This window comes from Poecilia formosa, unplaced genomic scaffold, assembly GCF_000485575.1.
Source record: "Poecilia formosa unplaced genomic scaffold, Poecilia_formosa-5.1.2 Scaffold281, whole genome shotgun sequence".
Taxonomy (NCBI): domain Eukaryota; kingdom Metazoa; phylum Chordata; class Actinopteri; order Cyprinodontiformes; family Poeciliidae; genus Poecilia; species Poecilia formosa.
Window position 1 is genome coordinate 328,088 of NW_006800220.1, and position 15,058 is coordinate 343,145.

General features: G+C 38.1%; 1 protein-coding gene across 2 annotated transcripts in view; it reads right to left on the minus strand.

The window, feature by feature from the left end:
- Positions 1 to 15,058, minus strand: part of ankfn1b (ankyrin repeat and fibronectin type III domain containing 1b) — a 185,559-nt gene that overhangs the window by 146,264 nt on the left and 24,237 nt on the right. For both annotated transcript variants that reach the window (XM_007571506.2, XM_016681439.1), the window contains one exon: positions 5,301 to 5,482. In XM_007571506.2, the coding sequence (XP_007571568.1) occupies positions 5,301 to 5,482 (182 nt within the window). The remainder of the gene's footprint in view (positions 1 to 5,300; positions 5,483 to 15,058) is intronic.

Here is a 15,058-nt window from a genome sequence, read left to right on the forward strand (position 1 = left end):
TTTAATAAAATCTGAAGGTGGGTCTGTATCTGGTAAACGTTTGTTTTTCATTCAGTAGAGAATCCAGACATTTTACTCAAGTAAGAGTAGAACTACCTCATGATAAAATTCCACAAAAGCAAATCTAATTGAGTAAATGTAACTAAATGTAACTAACTAAGTTACTACCCAACTCTGGAAAAAATAGTACTAAATTTCAAACTTCTGCTTTACAGTAGGCTGCTTTTTCTTTCCAATATTTTACATAAATGCTATATAAAATCTGGAAATAGCTAAATTCACAAATAATTTGAAGTACAGAAAAATCCATGAAGAGGTGAATCTGTGAATACTGAAGTGCTAACAGGCAGGGGTCTAAAACTTTCCTTAATGTCTGTGCATGAGACCCGGTATGGGGCAGTTTATGGAGCAGAACAGTCAATTTAGAATGACGACCTACCCCCAGGGTTCATCTGCTTGGACAGAACAAGGAAATGGAGAACCTGGAGAAAACCCAAACAAAACAATGATCTGCAGACATGTTGGTGTGTGTATTAGTATTGTTCTGGTTAGTTAAAGGTGTTTTTTATCTGTGTAGTACATGTATAATTCAGAAAGTATTCGACAACATGCAGTAAGGTGTATTTTCGTCTATCACAGCTAAGTGACGTTGATTTGCTGAAGCTCTGCTGACATGCAGATGCCAGCAGAGCTTCTGTCTGTAGACATAAATGGCAGTAAATGCTGCGGCTGCTGCCTGCGCTGCTGTCAGCGTGAAGCGTCCTGAGAGAGCAGCTGAAGGGAGGCTGAGCAGCACAAACATGGAAATTAATGTGTAGGAGAAACGGTTCCTCTGAGAGGCGACGCTTCCTGAAAATCTGGAGGAAATTAAGATATAAAACCAAAACTTTTGAAGAAAATGGTGGTAATTTTTATTTTTTTTTAACATCTTTATAAACAGTTTAAGGCTAAGATGTACGAAATGGTGCCTAGCTAAATTTTTACCACAAACTCCAGTGTATTTTAGTAAAGGGAACCTATTATGCAAAGTTCACACTTTGCACATTTTTGTTATTCAATTTGGGTCTAAACCACTCCTTGTTTTTTGGCAATAAGCTAATGTTTTTTGGTGTCTGGAAAACAAGCCCTTTCAAAAACTTCCTGATCGTTGACTCAGACTGTGCTGTTACCTAGAAACCCAAACTGTACTCCAGTTGTGAAACTTTAATAAAACATGTTTGTTTTTCATTGAGCGGGTAGAGAATCCAGAAATTTTACTCAGTAGAGATACCTCATAATAAAATTACTCAAGTAAATGTAACTAGTCACTACCTAACTCTACTGCTGTAATGTCAATAAGGATTATCCTATTTCACAACTACGTGTTCTAAAAATCAGCAGACTTTGTAGTTTGAAAAATGTGAAACAAATCCAAGCAACTTGAATGGATTTTGTAGCAGAAGCAGAGACAAAACCAGACGGACCCGTTTCTTCCATGTTAGCTGAATTAGCTATATCCAGAAGTTCTGCTGCTGCACACACTGCAAAAACACAACATTTCACCAAGTATTTCTGGTCTAGTTTCTAGTGCAAATATCTTACTACACTTGGAAAAAGACAAACTTAAAAGAAACTTTTCAGCAAGATATACAGCCATCGTTTTAAGGAAATAATTCCTTAATATTGAAAAAGTTCTAGTTCCTTTGGCAGATAAATTAACTTATAACTTAGTGAAATAATCTGACAATGGAACCAGAACTTCTTCATCAATATTAAAGAATTATTTACATAAAACAAGCCTCTATATCCAGCTACAAAGATACTTTTAAGTTACTTGAAATAAGACACAACTAAGATACTTGCTCTAGAAACTAGACCAAAAACACTTGCTAAGACTTTGAGTTTTAGCAGAGCCAAAACACCAGCAATTAACAGATGCGTGACAATTCGTGTCCACCTCTGTAACACACTGCAGAACAGCTGGCTCAAATTGTTTGCTGTATTTAAAAAGGAAGTAAGAATAGATTGCAAGACAGTCAAACATCAAACTGATCGTAATCACACGTCTTTGTAAGAAAAATAGAAAAAGAAATGTTTTTTGTTTTTTTTCCCAGTTGGATCAAATGCAAAACATGTTCAAGTACACACCTGGCTTCCACAGCTGGATTACACTGTGAGGAAGAGAGAGAGGCTGGTGAGTTACTCTCACTAATATCAGCCGCGGCTTAAATCCCTGAATGAAGTGCGGCTCGGTTATTAAACCGAGGAGCAGCGAGGGAAGGAAAAAAAAGAAAGAAGTTGTCTTCCCACTCCTGCAGGGATAAAGAGTGGTGGAAAGAGCGAGGTCGCATCATGGTCGATGACAGTAGTTGCTAGGCAACAAGGAGCCACGTGAGACCGGGTTCTTTAATTTGATATTTGCATCGGAGCAACAGACGAACAAGAGGAAACAAAAGAGAGATAAAGGCGGTTAGGATGTTCATAAAATGGCAGAACCTGGGTCCGAATCCAGCGACGGTTCGGTCTGGGATCGTTAGAACGCAGCGGCGGGAAGGATTTATTGGATTAGGGCATTGATGGATGGAGCTCAGGCTCCTCTAATAAAGTGGGTTTATTGATAAAATAATCAAGTCGTTCCAACTGAAGGCCATGATGGTCCAGACAGAAGCAAAGAGATCATTTCTCCTTACATTTTTTTTTTTTTTTACCAAGTATTAAGCATTAAAATTACCAAATTGCTGTGGAATGAATCAAATATTGGCTGTGATATTTTTAGAACATAGAGGGAAAAAAAGCCATCAGAAAAGCTCAGTGAGGTTAATGGAGTTCTGCTTGTCCTTGGCATGTCTGAGCAAAACCTGTGTGGAATGAAATTAATCTCTAAACAAGGTCATGTCAACTTTGATTCAAATTTAGGCCAAGAAAATGAGAAGTTAAAAATTCTTTGTCTACATGCTGCACGTAATCCCACCTTATGTTGGGTCTGCATGACTAATTCAATTAAATTAAGCCTATTTGGATAAAGCACATTGATTAACATTTTTGTAAATGCGCCAGAATTAGCCAAAGTGATGTTCCTGTTCAGAAGCCAAGTCAGTATAAGATGCATTCGTGTCACTCTGCTTGATTTTGATACTTTATTACCACTAAGTCTTTTTAGATAGTAGAGTCACCCCACAGCATGATTCTGCCACTGCCATTTTTCACAATGTGTTAATGTTCCATATTTCCCAAAAGTCTGAACTGGAAGTGATCTGCGCCATCTTGGTAGACAATCACATACACAATCCATAGTGGAGCCATGAGCGCCGAGACCAACAAAGAGAAAATATGGGGACATTCTCAACCAATGTACGAGAAAAAGATATATGATGAACAAAATGGCTGCTGTCAGGATCGACAAAGAGTCGAGATATGAGACGGAGAAGGAAAATATGTCAAACAATGTGGAGAGGCTAACAACTAGCATGCCTCAGCTGGTCTCGCACAACTCGTACTTTTTTCTTTGCTGTGTTGTACTTAGACTCGGAAGTCGGAGCGTTCCAGTTAACTAACGTTTAGCTTTACTTTCCCTGAGAAAACACCACTTTGACTTTGCTCAGTTTAGAGTTGGATGTGGTACATGTAACACTGATTTTAGACGTATTCCTACATGTGCATAATAAACGCGTTTCCGCCACAGCTTATTGTTTATCATGATTAATCTGATTTTAATCAACTGACAGCACTACAGATGCATCTCTGCTTCCAACAATCAAAAGGCTGATCAACAACTTTTGCAAAGGTTATTAACCATTCGTTTGATTCAGATGCGTTTATACTAAAGCATCATAACCCACTGCATGTAGGTCAATACTGAAAAAGAACACCGACGCTTCCCACAGCATTCATTACGTCTCTCACTCTTGGGTTAGGAATGTGTCTTCTTGAGAAATAACAATGAAAAAATTTATTTTCTCTCCAATAATCTGTTTTATTTATGAATCCCCGCTGTACGCAATCCTTTCACATTACCTGTAAGTGTTTTCTTAACAAGGATGGATTTTTCTTTTCAAATGAAAGCACTCTCTGTCAGGAGGCTTCAGCTTCAAGATTCTCCATGACATGTTTTCCCTCTCAGGTAAGGGAACGCCGTTTGATTTACAAGCAAGAAGGAGAGGGAGAGACGAGAGATCAAAAAGAGCGAGATAGAGGGTGTACCACATCTGCTGCCTCTGAGACAACTGGATGCTGCGCGCTCTGTCATGTGAAACAAATATCAGAGAATCAGAGCAGCAGACGCCAGAAAGGTGAAAGAAATGGGTCATGTTTGGCATATCTGAAGACTTTAGTTTGGGCTTTTATGTACTTTACAGTTTTGTACCAGCAGCTAAAGATTAGCACAACACCATGTAGCCCCAAGTTCAAGATGCTATTACTTCATGAGTCAGTGCTGTCCAAACGTTTTGGCAAGGAGGTGCTGTGTTCATTAACAACATTTAGGGCTATTTGTAATTTAGACGCACAACAAAAAGATAGACTTGAGTCCTACTGCTCATGGCATAGAGTTGCTCAAAAGAATTGAATTGCTTGTGTACGACACAAAACTCGCAGCAGGTCTGACTTAGCTTCCTCCGATTATATAAGTATTCCTGCCGTTGTTTCCTTTCCACCGGTATCTTCATCTTTTTTTTGAGTGACCTGGTTTTAAGCCACCTATCAATTGTTTTTTTTAAACACAATCCTTTGATAAGCTAGCTTTAGCGTCGCACTTTCAGCCCAAGTCATGGCAAATAAATGGTCGTCCACACAGCAGTAGTCCATGGACTTCCAGTGGTGCGGGGACCTCCGGTGGTGCGGGGACCTCCGGTAGTGTGGGGACCACAGTTTGAGAAAGACTGAAATAACCAACGCTCACTGACTAACTGCATCTTAACACCTGAAATAAAATTATTTATGTTGGGCTATCTACTGGCTGAAATAAAATGTTTGTTTTTCCCAAAGCAACTCAAGTCTATTCTAAACTACAAATAGTCTTAAAATGTTATTAGTGCACACACTGGTAGTCAAGAACTTTTTTGATTTCCATGCGTTTTATATCATTGGAAAGTTTGAAATCCATAAATAACTCAAAATGCTCTGAATCCACATGTTCATGAGTTTGTTGTGGCCAGTCACATTTACAAAACATCGTCACTCTTCACATTCAGAGGACCAAAGACAACGAGTTAAGAGACTAATATTTTTCCTTCAGGTTGTATATATTAAGATGCGTTATTGCAGGGGTGAGTGTTTGTTAAATGAGGTAAACTGAAAAAGTTTGAGAAAATGCTGCTGTTTACCTGCAGGGGGCAGAGTGCAGGCCTTGGATTGGCTGGTGGCAGGTGGAGGGTTTTTCCTGCGGGGCGGACTCCCACCTATCAAGTCCGAGTGGTGGACCCTGGAGACGGTTGGTGACTGAGGGATGCTGGGGAGAGTACGCGACTTCGCCAGTAGGGGTCGCTGCAGCTTCCTTTCCAAAGACCTTCATAAATAAGACATGAAGAATCAATCTGTTTGGTTTACTGGTATTTTTGACAAGAATATAATTACTGTAACAGAGAGAGCTGCAAATTAAAACTGAATATGATACCATTTTAAATATACAACTAGGCCTGTAATAATAAATAATAACTCAGTTAATTGCATGATAAATTAAAATGAGCTCAATAATTTCCATTTGTATGATTTATCATTTTCTCTTTTCTCTCTTTCTACTAAAAACTGGATGATAAAATCTGGCACTTTGGTCTCACCTAATATTGTTTACAGAGACTCCATAAATAATCTTATTTGTTGTTTTGTTTATTTATTTATTTTGGATATTTAAAATGTCTTCCAGCTCCAGCATTAAATGTTCATTAAAATTTAAAGTTCATTGATCTTTGAGAATTTGTTCTGCATCATCATTACATTATTACCACTATATTACTTGAAAATGGTCTCAAAACTTCAATATAATTATCAAAATAACTTCTGGACATTTTATCATCAAGAACAATTTATTGTTACATATCTACAAATATACAGCAATGCATACGGACTCCTATTAATGACAAAGAGCATCTTCAGGGATCAATCAGTTCCAGCTCTGCTTAATCAGACCCAGGTTATCCAGATGACTAAAACTATTGATCCGTCATAGCAGCCAACATCATCACATCAGAAATCAATAGAAACAATCAAGCGAACAGCTTGGCAAAGTGCTACAACAAAACACATACACAATGCAATTTATTCATTTATTTAGTTGGGTTTTGCACACAAATGTACGGTTTTAATTTATTTCTCTTCACTGTAACTAAAAACCTGAAGTTGGAAAGCGATGGTTCTATAAGGAAAATATACTGACGGCACAAAACATTTCAAGAAACAAGTTACGTAAGAAGAGAAAGAAAGAAGTGGGAAACAAGAATGTGCGATTCTACACTGTGGAGGAACACTGGTGATAAATATTCATACACTAGGTTTTAGAAATTAATCTGTATCTTAGAAGAAAGATAAAAATATTCAACATGATTAACTACTCTGCCAACCGATTCAGTGTTGAATAATTATTTCAAAGAAAAAATGCAGAAGACATTTTTTCTGTGTACATTTCACTTGGAGCTGCAGAGATCCGGGATAAAAAAAGCATTTAACTTTTTATGAATGTTAAATATCCTGGAAAAGGCTTATGAAATATACATAATAAATAACATGAGTGTAGAAATGAAGCAGAGCTGTTAATGTGGCTGTAAGCAGAGGCTCTTTAAGACAAAATGCCTGATGATCTCATGTAGAAAACGGATCAGAAAAGCTTTTAATGGCTGCAGCCCTGTTTTACATTTATATGGCAATAACAGGTTTTAATACCGCTTTCTCACAATTCAACCACAGGCTTCCCTTTATTTCAATGGCCTTTTATGTGATAGACCACCAACAAGTCAAATTTCACTCAAAAAAATCTGAACAGTGTGGTGTGCTCCTCACACACCCCGTTTGGTGTGTAGGCCAGAAGGTCCCCACACTTCGACTCTGGAAACAGAACTTCTTCTGACTTTCCTCCAGTCTCTCTTCTCTGAATGCCAGATTTGTTGACACACTCACATCAAGAAAACATATCAGTGTTCCCTAAAATCAAGCTTGTTGCTGCTGGATGCAAACCGGTGTGAGGCAAAGTGTTTCCACCACAATTTAGCGAAATACACAAATTTAAATATGACCAAAAAAACCCACCTCATCCCTAAAGGTGACATATTGCGCTTCCTGAAAGAGGTTAGATCTATGGGATACACAAAACACGTTTGTTACATTTTTTTGTCCAAAATCATAAATCCGCCCTAATGAGCCGTTTTAGGGTGTCCTGTCTCTTTAAATCCAAATAAGCTGCTATTGGCCACGCCCCCAACTCACCTTTAACACTCACACATGAAAACGGCTGCAAACAGATGAGCAATTATACAACAGTACATCTATGACAAGCAAAAGTGAAGCCTCCTGCACAACCAACAAGACTGCAGTAAGCATTTCATAAAGCCATTGTAAAGTGCATACAGAGGTAAATCCAGCTGACCAAAAGTGCTGGATCTTCGCTGGGGTTGCTAGGTAACGGCACAACGACTCAACAATGACGTTTTTGAAACAACTCGTTTTCTAGACACCAAAAAACATTTAAAAAAAAACAGCTGGATTTTATTTTTAAGTGCTTGTATTAATAAAGTACAAAAATGTAACACTGGTTTTTAAATCCAGTCTTTATTTTTCATAAGAAGATATGTTTTCATAAGTTTCCCATTTATTTATTTATCTTAAGTTTTTTGTAAAAGTGGGCAGCGAGGGAAGCGATTCTTTTCCCTCCTCTCTGTCTCTCTGTGTGTTCTGCAGTTTATATTGCAGGCTTAAGTTTATCTAACTCTGGGGATCAATTAGATAAACCGAGAGCAGAGATCAGCACATCCACGGGTCTCAGAAGCTACGCCCAGACATCAGCGATTAAACTTCAACCTGGTGGGAAACGCAGGGCTGGAAATATTTAGACCCACCGAAGATGAATCCTGCTTTTCAGCTTTCTGTGCACATGTAGGCAGGAAACACTTTGATAACAGCAGAAACCGACAAGTTTCTCACTCCTTGGCGACCCATACAGACGTGTGTGAGGGAAAAAAAGTATCTGCCTGAAGCGCACTCACTCACTCACTCTCTCTCTCTCACACACACACACACACACACACATACACACACACTCCTTGAAGCTGCCTGGAGGTGAAGCGACTAAGACTCCGCTTGTAAACACTTACAGCCAGCCGCACTCTCTTCATTTGCACAAACACAGTTGTTGGCCTCCCACCGGCACAGCGTGATGATAACGCACACAGGGTTGAACAGTCGGCCCAGGCCGCTCTGACAATTTGGGTTTCACTCATCCAACGGACCTGTTGCTAAGCGACACTGACTACAAAAAAGGGGGTGAAAAGAAGAGGAGAGAGCGGAGATGAGGAGTGAAGAGCCTTGTTTTTTGTTTTCCTTTGCCTCCCAGCATCAATCTCTACCATCAGGTTGGAAGAATCAACAGTTTCATGTCCACCGATGTTCTGGAGGACAGCCACGTGTCGTGTTTATGTGTCACACAAACTGGAAATATGCAGAGAATAAACGAGATTCACTATGAATGACAGACAGGAGCAGAATTAGTCAGAATGTGTGGAAAAACACTGCAGGATTTGTAATTTTTTAACAGAAAGTGTTAGAGAAACATGTCATACAATCTATCTCGTCAGTTTGAAGAAAACTCTAGAAAAGCTCCTGTTCTCCGTCTCGCCGGCGCCCCCCGGGGGAAATGTGCCATTCTCCCACATCCACAGGCCCACGCTCCAGATCCAGACAAGCGCAGCGGTTTGTATTAGTGACCCATTTTAAGGCTAAAAGTAGAACACGCAGCCCTCTGGCTCCAACGTCCAGCCATCCGTCAACCCGGACGCTTTGTGAAAAAACAAAAAATAAGAATGGACCATAACTCAAAGACGTTTCTGAATGCAGAACGCTGCTGGATGTATGCAGAACCGCCGAGTCCAGAGTGATTCACAAACACCTTTTGGCTTTAACTTTCAGTAAGATTAATATCAGTTCAGGTTGGCTTTATTGAGAAACTGTCGTTTTCTTTTGTTTTTTTTTTTAAATGCTTACTTCCTGTTGAACTGAAAAGTTTTTTAACATTTTTGTTTTAATGGCGAGAAAGAAAAAAAAATCCTATTTTTTATATTTGCTTTTGTTTTTTTTAGTTAAATTTGCAGTTTTTCCAAGCATGACACAAAAACTGGATCTGCTGCCATATCACCTGGTGAAGATGTGTAAAAATCGTAAAGTAAATTTTTAGTCCAAAATGAGTGAAACTGAGGCATTTTAAGGATTATTTCCACTAATGATGGGTTTTTATCACATCTGCTACTTTTGATTTATCCTCATCATGATACATTTCAGTTATTGTTGGTTAATTAAAAAAACAAATTGATTAGTTCAATTACAGATTCATGTGTAGATGCATTTGAAACAATCTAATGATTTTGTGGGGACTGAAAAGCCGATCTTTTTCAAACCGCTAAAAGCGGAGCAAACAAGTCAAACCGACGGCAACGCTCCTGGGTTCAGAGCTGCTGCTGACTGAACGAGACTCGCTCGGCTGTGCGGCGCTTAAAAACGAAACACAAAAGGTGAAAAAGGAGACTGCGGCTTTTTCAAAGAGATTTCAGTCAGTAAGACTGAACAGGCGATCAGTCTTTAAATTAAACATCAGGGGGTTCAGTAGATTAGTACATGTTTGCAGTGGGTTTTTGTAAATGTTAAAGGAGCAAAATTAATAAAAGATGCATTAATCTAAATCGTAACAAAACTAAAAAGAGTTTTTATCTCAAACATCAAATTAGACATAATTATTTTTGAAATGATCTTGTAGAAAAAACATAGAAAAGGATAAGGTTTGAAAATACGAAGCATTAATGTGCCTGTAAGTCTTTTTTTTTGTATGAATAGCCACAGAACATTTCCACCAAATAAAGAAAAACACAAAAATGTCACATATTTGCAAGTAAAAAGCCGACTTGTTATATTTTCTGGTGTTAAAAAGTTTTTACATTTGAAAGAAAAATGAGAATTTTCCATGATTAAAGGCATAAATTCACAAATTCAGACTGATATTTGCTGACATTGTGAATGTAGAAATTTGCTGACATCATAAAGGCAGATATTTGTGACATAAAATGTATTTTGGATCCCGTTTGCAGGGCGAATCTACACCCAGAAAACTTCATCCCAGACCAGAAAAAAAATTATTTCATGCCAATTCCCAACTTTATAATGCCAGAGAATATTTTAATTCTAATATTGTAAATTTATTCCTTTAATCAGGGAAAATTTGGTTGGAAATTTATGCCTTCTGGACAGAGATAATCCAGTTTTTACTTGTAAATGTTAAAACTAAAGTAGAAATAATTTTTAGCTTGAGTGAAGCAGGAAAACAGCTCTGTAACTTCAGACTGTTTTTGCTTCATTATGTTAGAAATATTTTACTGTTAGGCAAAATATATTGTCATTTAAGATGAATAAAGAACAATCAAAATTTGATAAAAGTGTTAAATGTTGATAGAGGCATGTAATTTATCCTTTTTTAATAAAGTATCTAAAAAAGCAGAAAATTTCTTGTATTTCTTGTGGAGTTAAATATGTTTTCATCTTTCCACCAGAGGAGATAAAAGCAGATTTACTTTGGTCTCTGGATGAGAAAATCTGGGAGCAATACGTTAAGAGCCGATTAATCTTCATCTTCATCCTTCAGTCATTCAGCAGACACCGGAGTCAATAAAGCAAATAAATTGAGCGAAGCTGCATTGATCCGCTTTAATGACGAGCTGAAGTGTGTGGACTCTCTGTGGCTTTCAGGCTGGACGTTTGCTGGTTCATCACAGACGGTTCTCAATCACTTCGCTCCACCGAAGGCCGTTCATCTTTCTAATGAAACAGCAGGAATTAAGGCTCAGGCTGCAGGAAACTGCAAAAGTCTGTAATGTGGTTTTCATAGGAAGGAAACCGGCATCCATAAAACATAAACTCAGTTTAAAAACAGAATCACTTTAAAGCCCCACAGTTTGTTTTTAATGTGAAAGCGAAACTTATTTTATATATTTTATTCAGACTAGGCGTGCCTGAATGATTTGAGTTCCCTGACTGTTAAAATTCCTCGGGGAAATTTACCTGCCTTGAAGCTTCGTTAATTTATGTTTTATTATTTAGCGCATCGTTTTCCGGCCGGGTCGTTATTTATGATGCGCAGCGCTCTCACTTCCACCCAAGAGTCCTTGCTAAGTGATAGCAGCATAACGTCCAGTTTTTAAGTTTGATGATGATGTCCAGGTTTTTGTTTTTCGGGGGACCAATAAGGAAATTAACTGGAGCGACGCCTGAACGGCGGGAAGAGCGCTACAGGTGTGTTTACACAGGGGAGCAGATGGACTGAACGGGCAGCTGTTAGTTATTTGATTGTTAGTGTGACTGCAGCTTTATGGACGAATCTGAAAAATAAATTTACCACCATCCCGGTCACAACAAACGGGTGGCGCAGCGCGTCGTGGCGGATCGTAGCTGCTGTTTGTGTTTTTATGCACGATGAAGGAACCAAATCCCGTCGCTAACATGGACATAAAGGCTACAAACATTTTGGCAAAGTGAAAGTTCATCTACTAAATTGACTGAATACATTAACTAAAAACTGGTTTATAGACATTTTTTACGTGTCTTTGAGAGCCTGCTGCTTTACTGTTAACTTGAATATTATTTCATATTTTTGTATAATTTTGTTCAGGTTAACTTAAAACTTTTAGTGTTACAGGGGATTGTTAGGGAACTGTTAGGGAAGCACAGTTATGAGAAATTTGGCCGATGCTGATATCCGATAGTAATGCTGCTGTTATGGTAGAATTTACTATTTTTACTTCATCAAATTTTTTATTTGATTACTTGATTAATCATAAGAATAATCGACAGAATACTCGATTACTAAAATAATCGTTTACAACCCCTGGACTGCAGTCTTTAGGCCAATCTTTAAAAATCCTGACCAACCAATTCCGATTTTGGATGACACCAATTTTTCTTGTCTGAAATGTTGCTAAAAATAGAAAGAAAGTCTCTCAGTTGGTGTGACTGACATGACCAGGAGAGGATTGTGGTTGGTTTTTAGATAGATCGGCTTCATGTGTAAGTATCGGCACCGATAAAATTGGTCCTAAACCAGACAAAACAACAAGAAGTTTGAACTTTCTCAAAGGGAAAACCTGAAATGTACAAATCCAGTGTTTAAATGAGATGGTTACAGGGATATCGTCAACATTAGAAAATGCCAGTAGAGCGCAGCGTGCAAGGCATTGACAAAACACTGAAAACAGGTGATTAATGAGGACATGAGGAAAATTTCTTTTTGTTCACTGAGACTCTGTTTCAGTGCAGCCCTCCCTGCTACAGCTGATATTCGGTCCTGATTCACACACATGTGTATTAGCGGCGTAATGAGATCTGGTGACAGCAGATCTCACAATATTAAAACTTTTCAGTACAATTTGTCACAAAGCAATATTAGCTGCTGCCAGCATGTGACGCTGTCTGCTGAGGTAAAGGTGCCTTTATGAAACCCGCATATGAAGGAGACCGTATCGACATTCAGGACTCTTATTTTGAAGAAAAAAAGGAAGTAGTTCTTGATTTTCTCTGTTCTACTGACAGCATCTATTCACAAAATAATTGTCAACAACCAACGGTTGAATTAGAACTGATGAAGGACTCAGACATGTTTTTTTTAGCATCTAGGGGGCGATAGTGTGCTGCTGCATGGACCTCATTCATGTTTTTATCCACATCCAGAAATTTCATGCATGCGCACAACGCTGGATGGCGAAAAGACGATTCTTTTACATCGACAGAACAATCCCGTTACCTCAGCGAAACCTGAAGCTGTCATTAATTTAACGTTTTGCTTTACAGCAAAGGGAAAAATAACGCAGAAAAACCATTAAAGAACAACTCAGAACCACTTTTTTCTCGCTCTCTGTGTCAGCTACACTACACGCTGACTCGTTGCCATAGCAACTGACAACAACGCCACTTCATGTTTCAGGATTTCACAAACAAAAAATAAAATACTCAAACATTTCCCACGCAAAGAACAGGACACTCAGGCTGTTAGAGTTTTATGTTTTCAGACTTGATGTTTATTTTCCGATTATTATTAAGTGATTGCTGTGGTAGATTAGCTAACGCTGCTACTAGTTAAGCTAACAGCACTGGTTGATTAATTTAAACACCTGCTTTACTGATGATCTGTCAGAGTTGGTGTGTGGGTCGCCTTTTTTTATTTTGCAGCTGAACCGAAACACACAGAATTCCACAGCACATCTATATGTTAAAGTTTTCATAGCTATTCAAGCTATGCTAGCTTGAATAGCTATGCTAGACAAGCTAGCATAGCTAGGGACCTACTTCCCTCTCCCTCGCCATTGTTTTTCTCAAAAGAGTAGAAGAAAAGAATGTAAAAAGAAAAATTAATGATTTTTTTATTCATTCACGTTGGAAAAACATCTGTTTTTTACAGAACTCCTCCTCAATTCTACAATAAATTTTCTTCTTTTTCTTATCTGCTGCATTTGGTGCCACCTTTTGACTGGGAGTATTATTGTGGCAGTCCACAAGACACAAATATCTGGGTTACACTCAGTCATCCACAAACCATACTTATGTCAGTTATGCAATTTTTTTGTGTAAATCCTGTGAAACTCTGTTGTTTTTACTTAACGATATCGAACCATGAAAATCTAACGACTGTGATCAACAGCTGTTGGATTAAGGCCTGTTGACCGTTGACAGCATGTTTCCACCTGGTTTCATCCGAATAAAAACAAGAGGCAGAGTGTTAATGTGTTGGTGCGGCTTTGAGGGAACTGGTGTAAGAAAGGGCGACAGAGAGAGAAAATGATAAGTGATGGTTCGATAGAAATGGAAAGTTTCTGAGAGAACACATGAAAAGATGGAGAGGCGTAGGAAGGGGTGACTTGAGAGAAAGAGACGCTGAGTGGGAGACAAACTGTGGGGATGTGAGGGATTCATAAAGGCAGGACATCTTGAGTTGTTTTCCACCCACATTAACACTCTGTCTGTGAGTAAAAAATATAATGTTTGGAAAATATAAAGCATCAATTTTCTCCCCCAAAACACTCCGAGTTGGACACCAGAATCATAAATGACATTCATATTAAAGCTTTGATGTTTGAAGAACAAACTCTCTGATCTACTGGAACAATCAAAAAGATTCATCACTATATGGGCATTTGTTGATGTTAATCTGTTAGTTTACGCACTTCCATGAAAAAGACAAACATAATCTAAATTTATATGACATGTAGATTGCAAATATTTTTCTCATTCCATGCAAACCAACCGGATAAAATGTAAAATATGACCAACACCTTTGTATGGTCATTAATTAAATTGCTGTTAAACACACTGAAGTCTGCCAAAAAAAAAAAATGTAAAAAAAAAAAAAATCACTTCAGCAGAGCCAGTCTGACAGCATAAAGCTAGCCAAAAGCAGCTAGCTAAAACGCTAGCAGCGCTAACGTTAAAGAACTAATCAGAAGCTGTTCCACTAACATTAAAGCACTATACCAGCATCCTGTTTAGCAGAAGCTAATGCTAAAGTGCTAAATTCAGCCATATTCACACTGACCATGTGTCCCAAGAAGAATTAGCAAAACAATAAATTAGCTCAACTATTAGCGCATTTGCATTGAATGTGACACCGTTCAATCCTTTTGGGAGCATCTTCACCAGATTATCTGGGTTCATGGAGTTTATCTTACAGATATAAGATGTTAAATTTGTTCAGGTTTTTGAAAACATTTAAACGTTTAATTTATTGACCGAGAGCTTTGTGTTGTATGCACAACATGATCCACTAAGTTTTACATTCATTTTGGGATTTTTTAAATTTGTTCTAACTTTGTAAGTATGTAATGTGAACACAATTTATACTTTATGGTAT